We start from the raw sequence: 20,379 nt of genomic DNA, 5'->3' as shown, positions 1-20,379 counted from the left end.
TTCCTGAGAGCAGCTTCTGATTTTCGCTCAGTGCTTGGTCTTGGAGGGTGAGGTGTGGGCAGGGGATGGGCGGCGGTGGTCTTCCTGAGGTTAGGTGTTGATACCTGCCGAAGCCCTTGGCCCTTCCTACCTTGAGGAGAGTCAGTAGTTTGCTAAAGGGGGCTTGCAGGTGGGGAAGGGGGCGGGGGAGTGTTTAGAGGATATTTTCTTAGGCAAACCCTTGATGGAGGAAAGTGAATTTACTTATTTGGGAAAGGGAATCATTCCTGGAGATCATTTGGAGTCTTATTCCCTGAAAATGCAAGACCATTGTTTAATTTCTTCGGAACCTCCCTTAGGTCTGCTCCATCCTGATCCCACTGGGCACCTACTGTGTGTTGGCTCGGAGACTCAGGGAAGAGGCCTAGGGTTCTGGGCTGGGGATGAGGATGAGGGGAACCCAGCATAGCGACCAAGCGTGGGGAGGGGAGGCCTAGCGGGGGGACAGCCTCCTGGCACAGATGGGCCTGGGCCAAGGCAGGCAGGCTGAAGCAGACCTCCCAGTGAGTCAGGAGCCGCCTCGGGCTGTGTAGTGAAACTCGGAGGTCTTCCCATGGACTCACACTTCACATTGGCAGCCGGAGCAGATGTTTGAAGCAGACTGCATATTTCATAAGGAAACTCCTAGAACCTCCTGTCATCAGGTGAATAACCTTAGGCATACGCTTTCCTGCAGGACCACAACCGCTTTGTCAACTGTGTGCGATTCTCTCCTGATGGGAACAGATTTGCCACGGCCAGTGCAGATGGCCAGGTGAGGCCCGGGGCCCGGTGCAGTGGGGGCTCATCTGACCGCCTCCCAGCTGTTCCAGGCAGACAGACCTCCCAGGAGGGACTAGGACTCTCCCCTCATCCCCCTCCTGGAAGCGCTCGGTTCCTGGGCTGTGTCATCACAGCGTGGGGGACCCCTTTCCATTTCTCTCCTTTTAAATGGAGCTGGAAACTCCGCCTGTTAGCACGTATTTCAGATTCCTTTTTTAAGAGTCACAGTAGCAAATTCTTGACGGTAGAGCCAGGGACAAGGAAGAGCTCATTTCGAGTGCCAGCTGGTGAGAGCATCCTCCCACCTGTGACCCACATGTGTGTTATTCCTTGAAAGATCTACATCTACGACGGAAAGACAGGAGAGAAAGTGTGTGCCCTGGGAGGAGACAAGGCTCATGACGGAGGCATTTACGCTGTGAGTACGGATCTGTGTTGTGGGACTGTCTGTGACTGGCGGGGCCGAGGCCATGTTTGCAGTTGTTGGCTCACAACTTGGGAGATTAAAAGCGTGAAGTGTGAGGGGCATTGAGGTAGGGGCGGTGGGAGAGCGCTTCAGGGGCACACAGAAAGGGTGTTGTGGCCTCGAGAAGCCAGCGGTAGGAGCCGGCACCTGGACACCGGTCCCCCCGGGTCCCTCCTGGGCTTGGCTTCTCCCTGCTCAGAAATGGAGGTGGTGGGTGGGGTGGGCTGCTTTCAGAAGCCCCTTCCCGCTCTGTGCTCGCTGACATGTAGCCCATGGTTTCATTTGAGTAGATCAGTTGGAGCCCTGATAGCACCCATTTGCTCTCTGCTTCCGGAGACAAAACCTCTAAGATCTGGGACGTCAATGTGAACTCTGTCGTCAATACGTTTACAATGGGCTCCACCGTTCTGGACCAGCAGCTGGGCTGCTTGTGGCAGAAGGACCACCTCCTCAGCATCTCCCTGTCTGGGTACATCAATTACCTGGACAAGAACAACCCCAGCAAGCCCCTGCGGGTCATTAAGGTAAGGCTGCGCCGGGCAGCGGCTCTGCCTGGAGGGGCTGGCAGAAAGAGGTGCACACCCAGCAAGGGAAGGGGAGAACCTGCGTGAGGCTGAGTGGGGCACCGGTGGCCCTGGGGGTCTGGTCAGGGGCAAGATGCCAGTTGCTTTGGAATGTGTGAGTTTAGCAGAAGGAGGCTAGGGGCTCAGGCCCTTGGGCCACGGGGATTGGGACAGTGGCCCTCACCCTGCTATCAGGAGTCCCTGTGTCCTGCGGAGAAGAGCCAGCCAGGAGGGAAGGGCTGCATGCTGAGGTTCGGTCAGCTGGGGAAAAGCTGGCCATGGCTCCTGGAAGGTGTTTGCGGGCACACTGCGGGCAGCACAGTATTGGAACTGACCTCAGGCGCAGTGTTGAGGGTCTTCTGCCTCGTCTCCCCCCCCCCCCCCCCCAGGCACAGTCCATGTAGGGCGGTCAGCGGGTCGCAGAGGCAGAATGGCATGTTCTCAGCCCATGCCACCCCGTCCGTCTGTCTCCACAGGGTCACAGCAAATCCATCCAGTGTCTGACGGTGCACAAAAACGGCGGCAAGTCGTATATCTACTCCGGGAGCCACGATGGACACATTAATATCCTTTGACTCACAGAGCTGGCTCCAGGGCCACTGGCAGGAGAGAGGGGACTTTTCTGTCCCCATGGAGCTGGGAGCCCAGCCAGCCAGGTGGCGGCAGCAGGGCTCCAACCAGCCACGGCTGCTCAGGCGCGCTGTGTCCATGCTGGGGGCCCCTGGCTCCAGGCTGCAGCCTCCACCTGCTGGGTCACTTCTCCCTGTGCAGCAGTAGGTGGCTGTTCAACTCTGAAGGGAGCTGCTGCTCCCGCCCGAGCCCCTAGTACTGCCCAGTCCCGCTCACAAGCCATGAGCCAGGAGTCTGGATTCAGTAGGACCTACAACCTGTCAGCACTGTCCCCATTTTAGAAATGGAGAACAGAAGCTCAGCATGCTCAGGTGCCTTCCCCAGAGTCACACCACTTGTCGGCAGCAGCTGAGACTGGGACCTGCATCTCCCTTCTCCTGGTGGGGTATTTGTGGTCCCAAGAGACTTTCCCTAGAGGCATCTGAAACTGCCCCTAAGCCCCCACTGTGTGTTTGCGCCCCCTGGGGCTGGTATCCCCCCTCCTCCCAGGACTGTTGTCTGTAGAGTGGGGTGCAGGTAGTCACCACAGGTGCATCATCAAGCAGTTCTCTTCTGCTGCCCACAGTGGGGCCCTGGAGCAGCGTGAAAGGCCTGCACCTGTATGGACCGTGTCCTAGTCCACATGCTTCTTACCTCCTGGCAGGGGCTGTCCAGGAACCCCATGTTTCTCATCTCTGCAGAGCTGACTTTTCCCTGTGGGGCTTCACAGTTTCCACAAGAGAGCTCCAGGCTAGGGAGGTCTCCCTGCAGTCCTGGGGTAGGAGGGCAGATAAGTCCCTCTCTAACCCATAAAATGTAAGGAGGGGAGTGTGGGGGGATGGGGGGGTGCATTAACATAAGGGGCAGAGAAGGCTCTGCGATCTGCCCCTCCTGGTGCGGCGTGCCAGTCTGCAGTCATGCCATCTCAGCTGCCCTGCCTTGGCTCCCCTCCTGGCGCTATGCCTCCTCTTCCAGATCTTCCCCAACTCCAGCGCCAGTGCACCCTGGCATGACCTCTGATGCTCTCAGACATTTATGTGTCCTTGGGTATCAAGTGCTGGGGTCTCTGTCACAAGAACATGTCCTCAGTGGAGCATGCCCGTGGCTCTCAAAAGGCGACAAGAATCTTCATTTGAAAGGAGATTGCCAGTTGTTTCTGTGGAAGAAAAATCTCATCACTTAAAACACCCCTCTTACCTGAGCACCTCCGACTCAGTCTGTAAACCAGCCCTGCCTGGGTGCGTCAGCTCCAGGCTGCTACCTGGCAGCACCTGGCTGGCACCCACTGAGCAGGGCGGGACAGCCAGCCTCCTGCAGACGGTCGTGAGCTTGACAGCACGCCACAAAGAGCAGAGTAAACATGGGTTCAGCTGTGCAGCGCCCAGTGAGCAGCTGTTCCTCACTACAGGAGCCCATCATGGGCAGCTTGTGATCCGTGGGTACCCCTAGCTGGCAGGGATCCACACGCCTCCTTGCTTGGCTCCCTTGGCCTTGTGCAGCACTGCTGCAGGAGGTCCAGTTCCGGCCTACTGATGGCCTGGCTGTTTCGCAGCTTCACCGGAACATCTGTTCTGGAACTTGGACCTAGACTTGCCATGTAGACTTCCCCTCAGGCCCTGTGCTCACAGTCCTGTCCCAAATATGCTGCCCTGAATGCGGGACGGCCAGGCCTTCCCGGTGGGGCCTACCCTGAGTCCAGGAGACTGTTCTTCCTTAACCCCCGCCCCACATTACTGGGATTCAGAGACAGGGGAGAATGACTCCTTTGCTGGGAAGGGCCACACGAACCAGGTGTCCAGGATGACGGTGGACGAGTCTGGGCAGCTGGTGAGCTGCAGCATGGATGACACAGTGCGGTACACCAATCTCACGCTGAGGGACTACAGGTGAGGGCGGCCGGGGGCGGGAGCATATCCTGGAAGAGGAGGCCTTTGCCTGCACTGCGTGCTGCTCTTGAGGGCACTTTGCTCCTCTCACTGCTCCCCCCCGAATACTATTCCTGTGGCCAGGCCCTGGGCCAGGGCCAGGGCCAGGTTAGAGTCCAGGTGGCCCGTGGGGATGGTGTTCAGTCTAGCCTCTGCCTGGGAAGCCAGGCGGAGCATCTCAGCCCACATGCCCTCCCTGTTCTGTTCCTCATCAGCAAAGGAAGGTAACAGGAGATGGACGAGAAGGCCCGGCGCGGCCCTCAAAGGCTCCTGACACATGGCAGGTGCTCTAAAGGACAGACAGGCACCCAGGTGATCCGCGGAAGTGGCAGTGTGGTTTGGCTTGGCTCCGGTGCCTTGGATTGGCCATCTTTGGAGCTGGGGTAGTAGCTGTTAGCAAATAATCTATAGTTTCCTGTGCACAGTGAGGAGGACGGAGAGCAGGGTCTAACTCGTGGAAGTACGGACTGGCACTTGTAGCCCCCACACCCTTGCTGTCCTCAGTACGCAGACCCCTGTCCTGGGCTTGCCTCGCTTGAGGCAAGAGGGGCAGAGAAAGCTCTGCATGGGGGAGGACATGTTGGCGGCCCTCACTAAGGTGCTGCATGGACCTCACTTGCCTGGCCAGACTGGGCGTTAATTATGAGTTGGTCAAGCTTCATGAAAAGTGCAGAAAGTGTCCCAGAACCTGGTAACCAGGCCCTGGCCTTCCTCTTCATGCTGCCCTCTGGCGACCCTGCATTAGCACAGCCCCCGTGAAAGCCTTCCCACTGCACATACTGCCTCACAGGACAGGGACCCTGAGGCTGAGCCATGGGGACCCCCCCCACTTGGCCCAGTCACATGGGATTTTCCTTAGTTTACTATTTTCAAGAAGTTTGCACGTGTGTGCACACGCACATGTGTGTGGGTAAGATTTTTCCAAGAACGTGTTTTCATGGTATTAGCCAAAAACGAAGACATGATTTTCATCTGTGAAACCATTGATTCTTCCAAAGTGTCACCCTACTGAGCTGAGTGGCTGTGACCATGGGAGTAGGAGGTGGGCTCAGTTCCTTTTCCACATAGGGATTGCCAGGGTGTGGCCGATGGACACAGGACGAGATCGGGATGGGGTTTCCCAGGGGGGTGGTGGACAACCCTCACACCACAGCAGCAGAGGAGCCCCCCCCCTTCCCCACTTCATCGCTTCCTCTGCCCCCTCTTCGCTCCACCCCCAGCCCCTGCAGGATTTCTTCGCTCTTTCCCTGGAGCTGGGAGCCCTTTCTCATGGGTCCTAGGTTTTAGCACCTGGCTCTCTCGGTGTGGATGGAGCAGAATCTCCACTCGCTAAACCCTGAGTTGCTGTGGGTGTGCAGCGCCGAGCCCCCGTGAGCTGGACGTAACGCCTTTTCCCTTGTCTCCACCAGTGGTCAGGGAGTTGTGAAGATGGACGTGCAACCAAAGTGCGTGGCTGTCGGCCCTGGAGGCTACGCTGTAGTCGTGTGCATCGGGCAGGTACGGTCCACTTCAGTTTGGCTGGAAGGAGTGGCAGGGCAGCTGGACGCTGCTGGCGGGCGGCCGCATCTGACATGTATCCTCCACCGGCGTCCTGTTCGGTGGGAGCTCTGATGCATGTCTGTCCGAGCACCCCTTGCATGTGTGTTCACTCAGTCTGGGAGGCACAGGGTCCTCCCCATTATACACATAAGGAAACAGGCACCGGGAGGGTAAGTTCTTGCTTGGGGTCTGCAGCTGGCAGAGGGCACAGCTGGGATTTGAACCCAGGCAGCCGTCAGGCATCAGCCTCCTTGTGTGTCTGTCAGCCCTTGGGGCCTGCTGGGGGCCCAGCAGGAGCAATGCTGTCTTTCCAGCCCTGAGCCTCGGAGCTGTGTGACTCCATGCATGTTCCTCACCTTCTCTGAGCTCTGGTTTTCCGCTCCCTGACAGCTCACAGGGAGGCTTATGAGGAAGTACACGTGAGGCTCCTTGGAGCCTTGCAGGTTCCTTTTGTAAACGAGGCTGAGGTGGACAGTGATCTGGTGACTTCCCCAAGGCCACACGGCAGGGCGCACCCAGGGCCAGAATGGGATTTGGAATCCCAGCTCTGCAGCCTGGGTTCTCATTCAAGGCAGGTCATCCCCACACCTTTCCTTTGGAATTTCTGGAACGAAGTGCCCTTGCCTGAGACCCTGGCATGACCACTGACTGCATACAGCATACTGTTCCGAATGAGGTGGCATCTGTCAGTAGACCCGGGCATCTCCGGGTATAGATCAGGGAGGGCAGGTGTGATCGAGCCCCTGATGGGAGGAGAGACAACCCTGCTGAAGAAAGCCGCCATGCAGGGTCCGCCACCCCTCCTCCATTCGGTGCACTTAATTGCTCCGGGTAGGCTGGTTTTGTGTGTGTCCTAGATAGCAGGAACTTCTGCCAAGCAATTACTGCCAGCAGCCTGGATGGTCAGTGGGGGAACGGTTGGAATGAGTGTGCGGAGAGCCATAGCAGCATGGGGGCTGGGGGGGCTCTGAAAGGCAGCCTTCTAGAAGCACGGGGGCTGGGCTGCCTCTTCATGGGGTAGGCTCCGTGTCTCGGGCCCCAGTTTACTGTCCTGAAAGGCCCTCCAAGGCTCACGGCGCAGGAGTGCACGATTGTTCTGTGATGTGCCACTGCTACCCTGGCTCTCTGCCCGCCCTGGGTAGGAGGCTTCTGTAGAACCCCTCCTTGCAGGTCCGAGGGTCAGCAGAATGTGCTGGGAGGGGCCCGTGATTTTAGCTCAGGAAACAGCTAGGTTCACGTCTCACCTCTTAGGCAAGTGGCAGCAAATGCTTGTACCCCTGGTGCTTAGCTGTCGGATGGGTAAATCCACTTCCTGAGTCATCCAAGGGGCTGGCGAATGTTTCTCAGCCTGCGTTTTCAATAGTAGATCTTATCAAGGGTGCTGCCACCTGTCTGCCTGGGGGTGGGGGTGGGGGCCTGCCTGCCTTTTGTGGGGCAGCTGGTAGCTTGGGCAGGGGTACAATGGGATGAAGCCAGAGCTGTCACAAATCTAGGCCATGCTGTCTGGGAGTAGTCCAGTGAGCTAGGAGCAGGAGGGGGAGAGGCACGTTGGGGGAGGGCACAGAGGGCCTCTTCTGTGAGCACCAGAGGGCAGAAGGTACCAGGTGGTAGCCAGGGATTCTGAGTCCCAGCTTGGTTTTGAGAGTTGTAAGGTTTTGGGCCTGTGATTCTCTCTGTACCTTGTTTTCTCCTCCATTACAGGGGTGGGGGAGGCGGTGATCCTGTCATCTCCAGGGGCGGAGTGTGTGTAGTACTATTAGCATGTGGCACACGCTAAGTGGAATTTAGCTGCTATTTTTGTTTGCTTTTATTAAGGACTTTTTTTATCCAGGGAGGCTGAGGCTTAGGACAAAGCTGTCCCCACAAGCAGTATGCGGCTGTGGGAGGATCATGCCCTAGTTTGTCTGTGTGCAGGTCCTCATAGGGTCTGGACACCGGCACACCTCAACCCCGCCTGGGGACCCTGTCCTGCGCCAGCTGGAGTCAGGGGGAAGCAAGCAGGTGCTGGCTGGGGAAAGCCCGCATAGGCGCGGTGGGCTGGGTGCCTCCAGCCGTCTTGCTATCACCATCTCCTCCCACCCTGCTTCCAGGGACGAGGCGAGCTCTGGTGGGAGGCTGGTTGGGAGCAAGGAGCTTCTGTGGACCTGGGGCCCAGCTCTGCTGTCCGTTCTCAGCACCCACACCTGGGACCCTGTTTTCTGTCTGGAAGACGGGTACCAACAGCGTCTCCCCAGCTGTGGGAGACGCTCACAGGGGCGCACACAGGATGCTTTATGTGCTACGGGGAAGATCTGCAAAGGGGGTTTCTTTAGACCTGGAAAGCCAGAACTTAGAATCCTGCACTGTTCATTCCCTGTGTTGCTTTACAGCCTTGTTCTTCACTGTGTGAAGAAACGCTTGTGTTCTCTAGAACCTCATGAGGGTGCCGTCCCACAAAGCTTGTTTACTGGGTAATGAGAGGAAGGGAAGTTCAGGTGTCCAGTGTCTTCCTGAGAAGTCCGTGCTCGTGGTGATGACAGCAGCCCATCCTTACTATGATTCTGTGACTAGGCACAGTCACTGTCCCTGACGGCTGATGAGGGAGGAAGTACCATGCAGGGTCACAGGGCCCCCACCTCCCGCAGGCTCCGGGTCGGAGCCCGTAGCTGGGCCGAGCGGTCTGTCCCCAGCCTCAGCACCCTGTCCCGGGCCTTGGCACCCTGACCGCCGTCTATGATTTTCAGATCGTCCTGCTCAAGGATCAGAAGAAGTGCTTCAGTATCGACAACCCAGGCTACGAGCCCGAAGTTGTGGCAGTGCACCCCAGCGGTGACATGGTGGCTGTCGGGGGCACGGTGAGTCCCTGTCCCTCACATCCTCTGCCCCTGGCTGTCAGGAGGTTTGGGGGTGACATGCGCTGTGTGAGTGTGGAGCTGTCCCGAGGTAGAACAGGAGGGAAGTGGTGGGAGAGCAAGGGTCCAGCCCTGAGCAGGGGCTGGTCTGGGACGGCGCCGCTCGGCCGTCAGCCGCATGAGTGCTTGGGGCATACGTGACCTCTCTCACTGAGCGAGGACCTGCATGGGTGAGCTGGGCTGGCTGGTTGCAGGTAGGACTCTGGCTAGAAGGTTCCTAGCACTGGCGAAGCAGCACTAACGCAGTGGTTCAGGGCTTTCCTTCACTGCAGACATCTGTCCTGCACGGTGTGGACTCCTGCTCCCCTCAACTGAGAGCCGCAGGGACCCAGTGGTCCCTGCCTACCAGGCCGAGTCCTGAGTGCTTTACAGACCAGCCCCCTTTGTCCCATCCGGCCCCAGGGGCTCAGGTGCCCTGACAGAGGGGTTCTGCAGCCTAGATGACAGACCTTCACGCCCGCCAGGAAGGAAGCCAGCATTGAGCAGCACCTGCCGTACCAGAGGCCAGCCCAGGGGTCACCTGCAGGTGCCTCCTATGAAACCACCTGCTCCCCAGACGCTCAAAGACCCCTGTGGCCAGCTGCCCACCAAGAGGCCCATGGCCGTTCTCACATAGCCACATGAAGGCTGATGAAAGGCTGGTACGTGGGCAGCGCTTTGCCCGGTACCTGGCCTGCGGGATGCGTCAGCTCTGCGCTCGCTGGCCACTCCAGTTGCTCACCAGGCGGTCCCGCCTCCAGCCTCAAATCATCCTTGATACCCTGCATCCAGCCTGTAGGAGGACCAGCCAGACAGGCCACTGGGTGTTCTGACTGCAGGTCAGAGTGCCTGCTCAAGTGGGTGAGGGAGCCCATGGACGCCAAGTCAGCCACCACTGCCCAGATACAGAGGGCAGGGCTCGTCGTCCTTGCATCGTAGCTTCTCATCTGCTGTCATCCTTGGTGGCAGTAAGACGTGGGCTTTACCATTTTGCACCCACGTAAGCTGTTTCCAGGGTCAGATGCGTCCTGTCTGTGGCTGCTCCTCCATGGAGTGCTGCATCTCCCTATCACGCAGCCCCACCTGGACTGGGCAGCAGCCTCCCTGGTTCCCACGGGTTCCTCGGCGCTGCTCTCCTGCACGTGCTCTGCCCGGACGCTGTCCCTATAGGCCTGCACCTCAGCAGTGCTGCTGGTCCCTTCGGGGCCCGTCACCCTTTCTTGCCCAAATACCTGCCCTCTGGCATGTCTTGAGAAACAGCCTTCCCTTTTTCAGAGAGTTGTTCATAGCTGTGGTCCTGGGGCAGGAGGTCACAGTGAGACGTGGGGTTTGAACCTGGTGTTCCCCCTTGCAGGGCCGTAGCACTGTGCCCTGCTTCTTTCTTTGACCTTTTACTTTTTTTCACTTGAAAAGAGATGACTATCTCGTCCCCTCAGCTACCACCTCAAGGTCTTGGCAGCTCTCGTCTTCCTGGTGCTCTGCGAACCCTGGGCCTGTGAATCTCCGTGATCACACAAGACACATCTGTGCTTGTACCAAGTTTCCCCTTTGTCCCGCACACACTAGTGGTCTCCATTGATTTTCATGGCATTCCAGCAAGTGGGTGTCCCATCACTTAGCCTGGTGGTGGACATTGGTGGCTTGTGCCTTCCGTGATGACCTCTGTGTAGTCTGTGAACATAGCCATTTCCTTCCTTGGAATGGTTTTCTTGTGGGCAGTTTACTCGCAAGACCTGGAGCCCAGACTCCGCTGCGGGTAGGCATCAGGTGGGCTTGTCACTTCCAGGGCATCTGTGCTCAGAAACCCTGCAGGGCCGACTGAGCTGTTCCTCTTGTGTTAGAGGCAGAGCCAGGGCTGTTTCGTGGACATAGCTGGGAGACCTTGGATTAACTTTGCCTCTCTTAGAGCTCAGCGACCCCAAGAGGGCAGGCTGGTCCTCGATCGGCCTCCCAGGGCAGCCTTGGGCACTCACAAGTACACCATCTGTCCCTCTTCCTTCTGTCTGCCCATCATTTTTCAATCCCAGAACCTGGACAAGGCTCTGGAGGCATGAAGTTGGGTATTCCCTGGCCTGGAGGGGAGGTGCCCAAGGGGTGTCAGCCTGGCTAGGCTCCCAGCACAGGCGGAACTGCCAGCAGAGCTGTCAGATACCCCTTCAGAGGCTCCGGCCAAGGAGAGCTGGGTAGAGACAGATCATCCCATGGGCATCCTGGGCTCCAGGGGACAGCCCATGGGCTGAGTGGCACAGGCCCTCTAAAAGAGCAGGTGTGCCTTCCCTGTGAAGAAGTGCCTGGGTCACGACAAGGATGGGAGACAGCAGGCTGGACAGAGGGGTCTTGGTCAGAGAATGAATCCGTTCCCAAAGGAGCCTGCTGGGTGCTGAGAAGGGCCATGTGGCCGGAGGGGACAGAGCCAGACCAGGGGCCCTCACTGGAGCGCTTACACATGTATAGGTGGTTCTCCATGTCTGGCCTGTGGACACCTGGATTAGAATTTACTGGAGTGTTTATGAAAAAGGGCAGTCTTTTTTTTTTTTTTTTTTTAAAGATTTTATTTCTTTAATCTGAGAGACACAGAGAGAAGGCAGAGACATAGGCAGAGGGAGAAGCAGGCTCCTCACAGGGAGCCCGATGTGGGACTCGATCCTGGAACCCCAGGATCATGCCCTGAGCTAAAGGCAGTTGCTCAACCACTGAGCCACCCAGGCATCCCAGGGCAGAGTCTTGAACACCCAAACATGCAGAATCAGAATTGGGGCGCCTAGCATTCAGCATTGTAGTGACCTTCTGGAGTAATTTTTCATGCACTGCTGAGTACTCCGTGGGAGCTGCTGAGAAGTCTTAGGGGGGCGTCTGGAGCGTGTGCGTGTGTGTGGTGTGTGTGTGTGCGCGCACATGTGTACACTCGTGTGTGTGCTCCCCCAGTGAGCACATCGGGAAGTGACTCACCGCCCCTCTGTCCTGCAGGACGGGAATGTCCGCTTGTACTCCATCCTGGGCACCACGCTGAAGGACGAAGGCCGGGTCCTGGAGGCCAAGGGCCCCGTGACCGACGTGGCGTATTCCCATGATGGCGCCTTCCTCGCTGTGTGTGATGCCAGCAAGGTGGTCACGGTGTTCAGTGTTGCCGACGGCTACTCGGTGAGTGGGTGGGCTGCAGAGAGCACGGCTTCTCCCTGCTGTCATCAGCATTTGCAGAAGAACTTGTGGCTTCCTTGCTCTTGGAGCTGAATGCTGTGGGACGAGGCGGCGTACCCTGTTGTCCAGGACCTGGTGGTTTTGTTAGTGGTGTAGAACAGCCTCCGGGAAGTTAGGGCCCTGGGCGGCAGCGAGGCCTGCTGTGAAGACAGGCTGGTTGGTCCACCTGGGCTGTCTGGCTAAGTGACTTCCTGGCTTTGGGGACCTGGTTTTCTTCGCAAGTCTCATTGCCATTTAAAGTCTTGTGAAGATGAACTCAGATCATCCCGGCACAGCCTCGTGTGGGGGCACTGGGCAGTGGACTGGTGAGGGCAGACCAGGGTGCAGAGACACCTGGGCGTGGGAGGGCAGCCGAGGGACGAGAGCCTTCCATTTCATCGTGGGACAGACTTGGCAGTCTGGTTCACAGACTGAGCTTTGTTAGGGGTTCAGTCACTTGTTGGCCAGAGTGGGGGGTTGCAGGATGGAGGGTCTCCGGTCCCTGGGCCCTGCACCCCATCGGTCCCCCAGCACTTGGATGGTTTTGGAATGCAGCAGAGGCAAAAGAATTCACCACCCAGATCTTGCCATTAACATCTCCCTGTGTTAGGTTACCCATCCGATAATCTCAATTCTGGGTGTACTTAAAGTAAATTATAAGCATCCATACACTTCCCCATAAATTCTTGTGCTTATATGTTATTAACTAGAGTTGAGGGTTTTGGGGTTTTTTTTGTTTGTTTGTTTTTAACCTATCTGATGCTATGATGTTAATTCTGACAGAAGGAGCAAGTGAATGCAGGACATAAACCTGTAGCCGGGACCTCCATCGGCCTAATGTCCCGCCTCCCAGGAGGTTTCCTTCTGTCCCTTAACTGCATTTCTCAGATTTTGTGTTTAACTCATTTTAAGTGATTTCCTTCATATACAACTGAAGTCTTGTTGAGGGCATGCCAAGTCAGCAGTCTACAGAGTGGGATCAACACAGCACAAAACAGGCAGACTGGAGAAAGAAAATCATCAAGTCGACCCTTTCTGGGGATTAAGAAAATGGAATGCCCTGAAGAGAAAGCATTCCTAAAGCGTCCTTGCCCAGCTTGCAGAGTCCTCGCTCTGGGCTGCAGAGTAGTGGGTGGGTGTCGGGTAGGGGGGCCGGCCTCCCTCTGCTGCCCCAGACACTCACTGAGTGCCACCCACCCTAGGCGGGGCCTCCTTGAGCCCTCATGTCTGCACTGCTCTGTCCGCTGGCTGGGCCGAGCTCCGTGAAGGAGAGTGGGCACACCTGGCACCGCAAGCTGTGTGCTGTGATGGAGGCCCTCTGGGCTCCTGGGGCCGTAGTTGCTGCTGCCTGATGCTGGGCCGCGCCCTCCTGTGCCTCATCACAGAGCAGTGGGCGCCTCGGGTCCTCATGAGGCCTCCGTGAGGCGTGCCAGGTGCCTGGCAGAGAAAGCACTGCATAAACGTCGGCCCTGGTGGTGGTCACTGCGGGCCGGGGGAGATGACCTGCGCCACTCCGGCCCAGACCCTGACCTGCTACATCTCTGTTCTCAACCCGCCACTAGGAGAACAACGTTTTTTATGGACACCACGCGAAGATCGTCTGCCTGGCCTGGTCACCAGACAACGAGCACTTTGCTTCCGGTGGCATGGACATGATGGTGTACGTCTGGACCCTGAGTGACCCCGAGACCAGGGTCAAGATCCAAGGTGACTCTCGCTTCTGCCTCGGCTCCTTAGAGAGGCTGTCCCCGGGGCCCGAGGGTCCCATCTGTGCTTCTGGGCTCTTGTTCTGCGGGCCCCTACTAGACCCTCAGAGGGATGGAGGACGTGCGTGTTCCTAGCGTGTGGGCAGGTGGTCTCTGTACCCCAGGCACATGCCTTAGCACATGGAGGGGGGGGTCCCTCTTGATGTCTCTTTCTTAGTCCATAACAAAGTACCGCAGCTTGGGCAGCTTATAGACCACAGAATTATTGCTCATGGTTCTGGAGGCTGAGGGCCCAGATAGGGGGTGGGCAGTCCCAGACTTCTCATGGAGCCTCCCACACAAGGAAGGGCGGTGCTCCACGGGGCGCGTAATGAGGCACTGATCCCCTTCGTGCTCTCAGCTCTTTCTCGGCATACAATTTTGAGGGGCAGACACAGACATTTTAGACCCCAGCACTCCTCTCCCCCGCTCCACCCCTGAATTAACTTGCTGACCAGGTTCTCTCCACAACCGACAGTGCCCAGTCGGAGTGTAACAGAGCCTCATGTGCACTTCCCTTTTTTTTAGCAGCCCCATTCAAGAATAGTCTCACCTGTTTGTTTGTTGGTTTTTTTTAGATTATTTTTATTATTTTTATTTTATTTTATTTTAAGATTTTATTTATTTATTCATGAGAGACACAGAGGCAGAGACATAGGCAGAGGGAGAAGCAGGCTCCTCATAGGGAGCCCGATATGGGCCTCCATCTCAGGACCCCAGGATCACACCCCGAGCTGAAGGCACATGCTCAACTGCTGAGCCACCCAGGCATCTGTTTTTTTTTTTTTGTTGTTGTTGTTGTTTTGGGTTTTTTTTTTAATAGTAAGTTTTATTTAGCCCAACATATATTTTCTACATGTAACATTTCTTCTACATTTCTTCTATGTTTTTCTACAATAACTCACTTCAAGGGCTCTAGTCACATGTGGCTCGTGGCCCCAAGAGGGACTGCACCTGTCCAGGGTGGATCAGAAATCTTCCTGTCCCGGTGCCACCTGTGACCGCACTTCTCTCCTGAACCACTCCTCCCTGGCCTTCATGTGCTGTCCACTCCCCATCGTCCTTATCTACCAAGTGGGCAGCCTTTGGCATTAATACAAATGGGATGATTTCTATTTAAAAATCCATCTGAGTCCACCTCTAGGCCCCTGGCACCTGCTGTGGAGAGAGGGCACGGGCAGGCTGCAGCCCCAGCCGGATGGGAGGGCCAGGCTGGAGGCGGCACAGGACACGTTGTCTGGGGCCTGCTGGTGTGTGAGGCTTCTAGTAAGACCCAGCAAGGTCACGATGCAGCTGGAGTCTGTGGGTAGAGGCGGAAACCTGAGGGGGAATCTGGTCATCTCTGGTGCACCTCTTACAGGGGGGATTTCTCAGGGTATTCTGGTCACTGGTCCACTTCTTATAGAGGTTTCTCAGCCTTTATTCGTTGTCTCCCCATCGTATTACAGCAGATGGACGAGGAAGCTGTGTATTTTCTGTGCATTGTTGCTTTATGCATCAAAAGAAAGACTTTTCACCCCTTTGTGGGAGGAGCAGTTTATCTCCCAAGGGACGTTTCTGATTGTCGGGATGGTACTGTGTCTGGGAGGGAGAGCAGGGATGCTGGGCTGAGAAGACCTGCACCCACCTTCCATCTTCCAGATGCTCACCCTTCTGTGAAGAGGGCCAGGGGTCTGATGAACAGCAGCCCACAGTCAGCTCTGAGGGCCAGTTGTTGGTGTTGGCACAGCTTGTCCTGTGCCCCTAGTGTGGGGCAGTGGGGGAGCGGAGATGCTGGGCTTCCCTTAAGTGCCTGCTTTCTCCCTAGATGCACACCGGCTCCACCACGTCAGCAGCCTGGCCTGGCTGGATGAGCACACGCTGGTCACGACCTCCCATGACGCCTCCGTCAAAGAATGGACAATCAGCTACTGAGGACCCCCCTCCTTTGGACAGACCGAATCAGGGACTAGAGCTTAACCGCAGCAGAACACATCATTTCTCTAAATATTTCTGTAATGCGCCCCCATGCCCCCCACCCGCTCAGGAGGGAGGGCCTTCACTCGAGTGCCCTCGTCTCTCTGCAGGGTGTTCCTATCTGTACACGTCCTTCTGAAAGCTTTAGACAGTGACAGTTTGCACATGAAAAATAAAACAAGCACTTAAACAACTTGTGGAGCGTAACTAAAACCCCCCACCCAGCCCAGCCCCGGTGCAGAACATTCCAGAGGCAGAGCCTCCAAAGCACACAGACCCACCCCCGCGGCTCTTGCTGTCTGTCCGGGGAGGCCACAGTGGCAGGCTGTCCCCGACCTGCAGAACGCCCTGTGCTGGCGAGACGAGGGGGCGCCCGTGGCAGCTCAGCAAGGCCTGGGGTTCTGTGTAGAGCAGGTGCCGCTCGGGGCCGGGGCCCGTGTGCCACACCATGTGGCGGCCTCCGCGGCCAGCAGGGCACACTCGTGAACCTTGTATTCACTGTCAGTTTTTGTGCTTGATTTCTAAGAATGGAATTGTGGGATTTTTTTTTTTTTTTTTTTTTTTTTTAATGTATCTTAACTGTCGCCTGTCCGTGTTTACAGGCTAGCGCACCGAGGGCACCGCTGTCTCCGGGTTTTCGGAGCCTGAGTTAGCCAGACCCGGGCGTCTTGGCCACTGTTTTGCTCTCCTACTCTGATGTGTTCCTGTCTTTCTTTCCTCCTTCTGCCCCCAAGAGCAAAGGTTAATTTAAAGGCAGAGGTGACGTCACTGTAAACTAACCTGTCATGGTTTTCACCTTCTTTTTTTTTTTTTTCAGTGCAGAAATTAAAAGTAAGTATAAAGCACGGTGATTTGTAGTTTTTTTGCGTGTGTTGGAATTACTGGTAAATGTTGGCTGAGAGCAATCGCTCCCTTTGCACTTGTGAAAACACTTTGAGCGCTTTAAGAGATAAGACCAAGAAGTGATTAAATGTCTTTCTCTTCACTGTGGATCGCTGACTTTGTGTGGCGGGGGGCCTGCGGGGGAGGGGATGTGGAAAGCTGTGTCGGACCCTGTGGCTTCTCCCCGGCCTGCAGCCTCAGAGGTATACGGTTCAGGAACCCGAGTTAGGAGAGAGAAACCCCAGGAAGGGACCGTGACTTCTGGATCCTCATCCCAACTGCCAGAATGCTGTGTGACCCAGGCCACCTCACCTCCCTTCTCTGGGCCTAAACTTGATTGTAAGCTGAAGACATTGTACCAGATGTACCTAGATCCCACCTGATACTCCGTTCTGGGGCAGGCTGTGCCTTTTTTGGTACTACCTTCAAAAGTAAGGAATAACATGCATTTAGGCATTGAAAAACCATTCCCAAACATTCATATTAATCATGAAAGATGATCTTGGCTAGAAAGATAACATTAACATTGTAAAGATGTCTAAATTTGTAGTTACAATAAAAAACTTTTCCCCTCCTGGTTTCATCATACTATTCTACAACTCATCTATGAAATGGACCTAAGAAAGGAAATGAGGATTAAATGTTAGTCTAACATCTGGAGCTGGAGCCGCCACAGACGATTCCAGAAGTGTACTTCATGCCTGTGCATTTGGATTTGGGGACAAACGGCTTTTCATTTCACATCAATGGGAAAATGGCAAATTACTCACTGAACAGTGAAGATTCAGTTAGGAACCAATCTAAAAAAATAAGATTGCTTACTTGTCCTCACACCAGACTAAATTAAAAGTAGATCCAAGTTTTAAATTTTAAACAATGGAGTTTAAATGATACTAGGAGAAAAGTTCAGGGACTTTGTGTCCCTTCAGACATGAGTGTAAGGATGACAAAAACTATAAGGGATAAAAGATTGATGCATTTAACTTTTTTTTTTTTTAAGATTTTATTCATGAGAGACACAGGCAGAGAGAGAGAAGCAGGCCCCATGCAGGGAGCCCAATGTGGGACTCGATCCCAGAACCCCAGGATCACACCCTGGGCCAAAGGCAGTCCACTGAGTCACCCAGGGATCCCCCTTGACTAATTTTTAAAAGTGTATTGAGGCAGAAAAAAACCCCTTGGTAAACAGATTTTTAAAACATGGCAAATGGCACACTTGCTACACATGCGAGGCCAAAGGCTGTATGTGTTTTGATGCTCAGCATAATTTCCCTTGAGTACATGGCATTTTTCAAATGGAAGTTTATCCATACATGGGAAGTTTTCAAAATCTGTGATGGAAAACTAAGTGATAAAATAATGCATATAAAGTCACCACGTTTATGGAAAAACATCACAGGTGAGGATCTTTGAAACCAACACTTTCAGATTGAGAAGACCAGTGAAGCTGAGGGCCAAGAAGACACCCACCAGCCAGCCGGGTGCCCCCTCCCTCAACTCCACTCCTCACTAGAGGCTCTTTCTAAAGCATGACTTGCCCCAAGATCCCTACTATAGGAGGGAGACCTTCATGCTGCACCCTGTGACTCTAAGGGAAAATGGAGCGTACTTCCAGGCAGGGGTTGTTAAAGGCTGGGTGTATCCATCTCTGCTTCCACCCCTGATGTCAGAGGTCACATATTCCCGGAAAGGCTTGGCCATAGATGGAGGAGGGCCAGCAAACCTGCAGAGGGTGGTGTGAACAAGTAAACCTTAATTCCATCCATCCACTGAGGTTTCATTGTTAGCACAGCAGAACCCATCCCAAGCTGACTTAACGCAAACAAAAACGAATGGTCTGCATGTGGGGACTGTTCGTGTCTACGACAGTATGCATCAACTTCCACGGGTGTAAGATGGGCGTAATGGTACATGTCTCAGGGTCGTGTAGGAATTATGTGAGATACTCCAGGTAAAGCAAAAGTCGGTTTGGCCCACAGTAAATGCAGTAACATTATTGTAGATGTAGAAGGAAGTTTGCCAAAACTAACATATAGTAGTTGTGTGGGACACTAAGTTACCATCATCAAATGGAATAATATACAATGAACTGTGACCTGTGTCCTAGGAGGAAAATCTCAGGAAGGAAATAGAGGCAGGCTTCCTGGAGTAGGTGTTCTCTTGAAGCTGGGGAGGAGGCTTTCAGAAAGCCAAACAGGAATTGGGTTGTGGCATCCTTGAAAAATATCCAAGAGTATTTAATATCATCATCCAATGTTCTTGTTTGGATTCATTCGTCTCTTCTATGGAGATAAGTATAAAATTCATATTCTTTAATACCAAAATCACTATTTTTTTTAAAGATTTTACTTATTTGAGACACAGAGACAGGCAGTGGGAGAAACAGGCTCCATGTAGGGAGCCGGACATGGGACTCGATCCCGGGTCTCCAGGATCACACCCTGGGCTGAAGGCAGCGCTAAACCGCTAAGCCACCAGGGCTGCCCTATTTTTTTTTTTTTCTATTCTTGCATTAAGCCCCAGGTTTCTGTGAGAATCCTGTTTTCTGATTTACCCCTGGCTATCACAATCCTGTCTAATATCAGGAGTTAGCAGCCACTAGGAAACAGAAACTGAGAAGGGAAGTTCTTTTCATAGGTTTACTATAAGCCAGGATTGCAAGGGGTGCAGGACACAGAAAATCTCAGGAGAGGAAGAGGAAACAGCATCAACAATATACAGCTTTCCCCGAGATCTGAAAGTACAGCGTGGCTGTGGAACTTTTCCTGAGCTAAAATGGCCAAAAGCAAAGAAAGTTACCATTAATCTCTCCGATTTTTTTTTTTTTTTTTTAGCATTCCCAGACCCCCAAATAAGACCTCCCTTAGGTGCTTTTCTGCTACTTAGGACACACCTTGCTGACATGCACACGGCACGGGGAGGTGAAGCGGGATGCTCACACACAGCTCAGCTGGCCGGGGCGGAGATGCTGAGTGTACTTCCCCAGGGGGTGCGGGAGGGTGGGGGGGCGGGGGGCGCCACTCCTCGGCCAGGTGCGCGCTGCCTCCTCAAGGCTCCTCTCACTGCAAAACCAACGCTGACCGCTACTTTTTTGCTTTTCACCATTTTTCATAGAAGTGAAAATCGGTACTAATGTTGGGTTTTTCCCAAAAGCGAAGGGACATAACGCAAAGTTTGGAACAGCGAAGGGCACCTGTTTGTGCTTTCCACTTGATGAGGTGGACATTTGGGGCCATCCACTTGCCTTCCTGCTCCTTCCTGAAGACCTTGTCACTACAGGAGTGTTCCTGCTAGGTGGCTCATAATTTATTAATTTATCACCAATTTTTTATTTCTTCATGTATCATCATTTTGATAGAATCAATCCTTCTGTTAATAAATATTGATATAAATTAAAATTGTTGATACAATTAATTCCTAACTACTAACTAATTTTGAAAAGTAAAAAGAACCTTGGAAACCATTGACCTGACAGGTCCTGAGACTTTAGAGATCCCACGTCAAGGTGTGTGTGTGAAAAAACTTTCTTGCCTGAGCCAGACTAGCTCCAGTGGCCCTAAATTGGGCCTTTTAATTTGGATTCTGCTGCATTTTTTAATTGTGTATCTGATTGGTATACCTTCCACATCCTGGTTTAAAAAAAAAAAAAAAGAAAGAAAAGGAGGAAGATGACAGCCCTCTTGCCGGTCGGACTAGCGCCCCGCAGGTAGATGGCAATCACGGTGGGGGAGATGGGGGAGCCACTCGATCAGTTCACACCACAAAGCAGGTCTTTCCAGCCTGGTGGGTGGGTCAGTACTCTCTGTCCCATGTTCAGGCATGCGGAATCGAACTGGAGGCCACGTG

General features: G+C 54.4%; 1 protein-coding gene across 1 annotated transcript in view; it reads left to right on the top strand.

Annotated features, from left to right (window-relative positions):
- Nucleotides 1-16,636, top strand: part of WDR1 (WD repeat domain 1) — a 43,539-nt gene extending 26,903 nt beyond the window's left edge. Inside the window, exons 6-15 of the mRNA XM_055326525.1 lie at nucleotides 716-793; nucleotides 1,139-1,219; nucleotides 1,558-1,791; nucleotides 2,307-2,396; nucleotides 4,171-4,325; nucleotides 5,774-5,861; nucleotides 8,627-8,737; nucleotides 11,741-11,914; nucleotides 13,513-13,657; nucleotides 15,503-16,636. Of these exons, the coding sequence (XP_055182500.1) occupies nucleotides 716-793; nucleotides 1,139-1,219; nucleotides 1,558-1,791; nucleotides 2,307-2,396; nucleotides 4,171-4,325; nucleotides 5,774-5,861; nucleotides 8,627-8,737; nucleotides 11,741-11,914; nucleotides 13,513-13,657; nucleotides 15,503-15,609 (1,263 nt within the window). The 3' untranslated portion in view covers nucleotides 15,610-16,636. The remainder of the gene's footprint in view (nucleotides 1-715; nucleotides 794-1,138; nucleotides 1,220-1,557; nucleotides 1,792-2,306; nucleotides 2,397-4,170; nucleotides 4,326-5,773; nucleotides 5,862-8,626; nucleotides 8,738-11,740; nucleotides 11,915-13,512; nucleotides 13,658-15,502) is intronic.
- Nucleotides 16,637-20,379: the final 3,743 nt, after the last annotated feature.

The sequence above is a fragment of the Nyctereutes procyonoides genome, unplaced genomic scaffold (genome assembly GCF_905146905.1).
Source record: "Nyctereutes procyonoides isolate TBG_1078 unplaced genomic scaffold, NYPRO_anot_genome, whole genome shotgun sequence".
NCBI classification, from domain to species: domain Eukaryota; kingdom Metazoa; phylum Chordata; class Mammalia; order Carnivora; family Canidae; genus Nyctereutes; species Nyctereutes procyonoides.
This window is presented reverse-complemented; position numbering and strand designations above follow the sequence as displayed.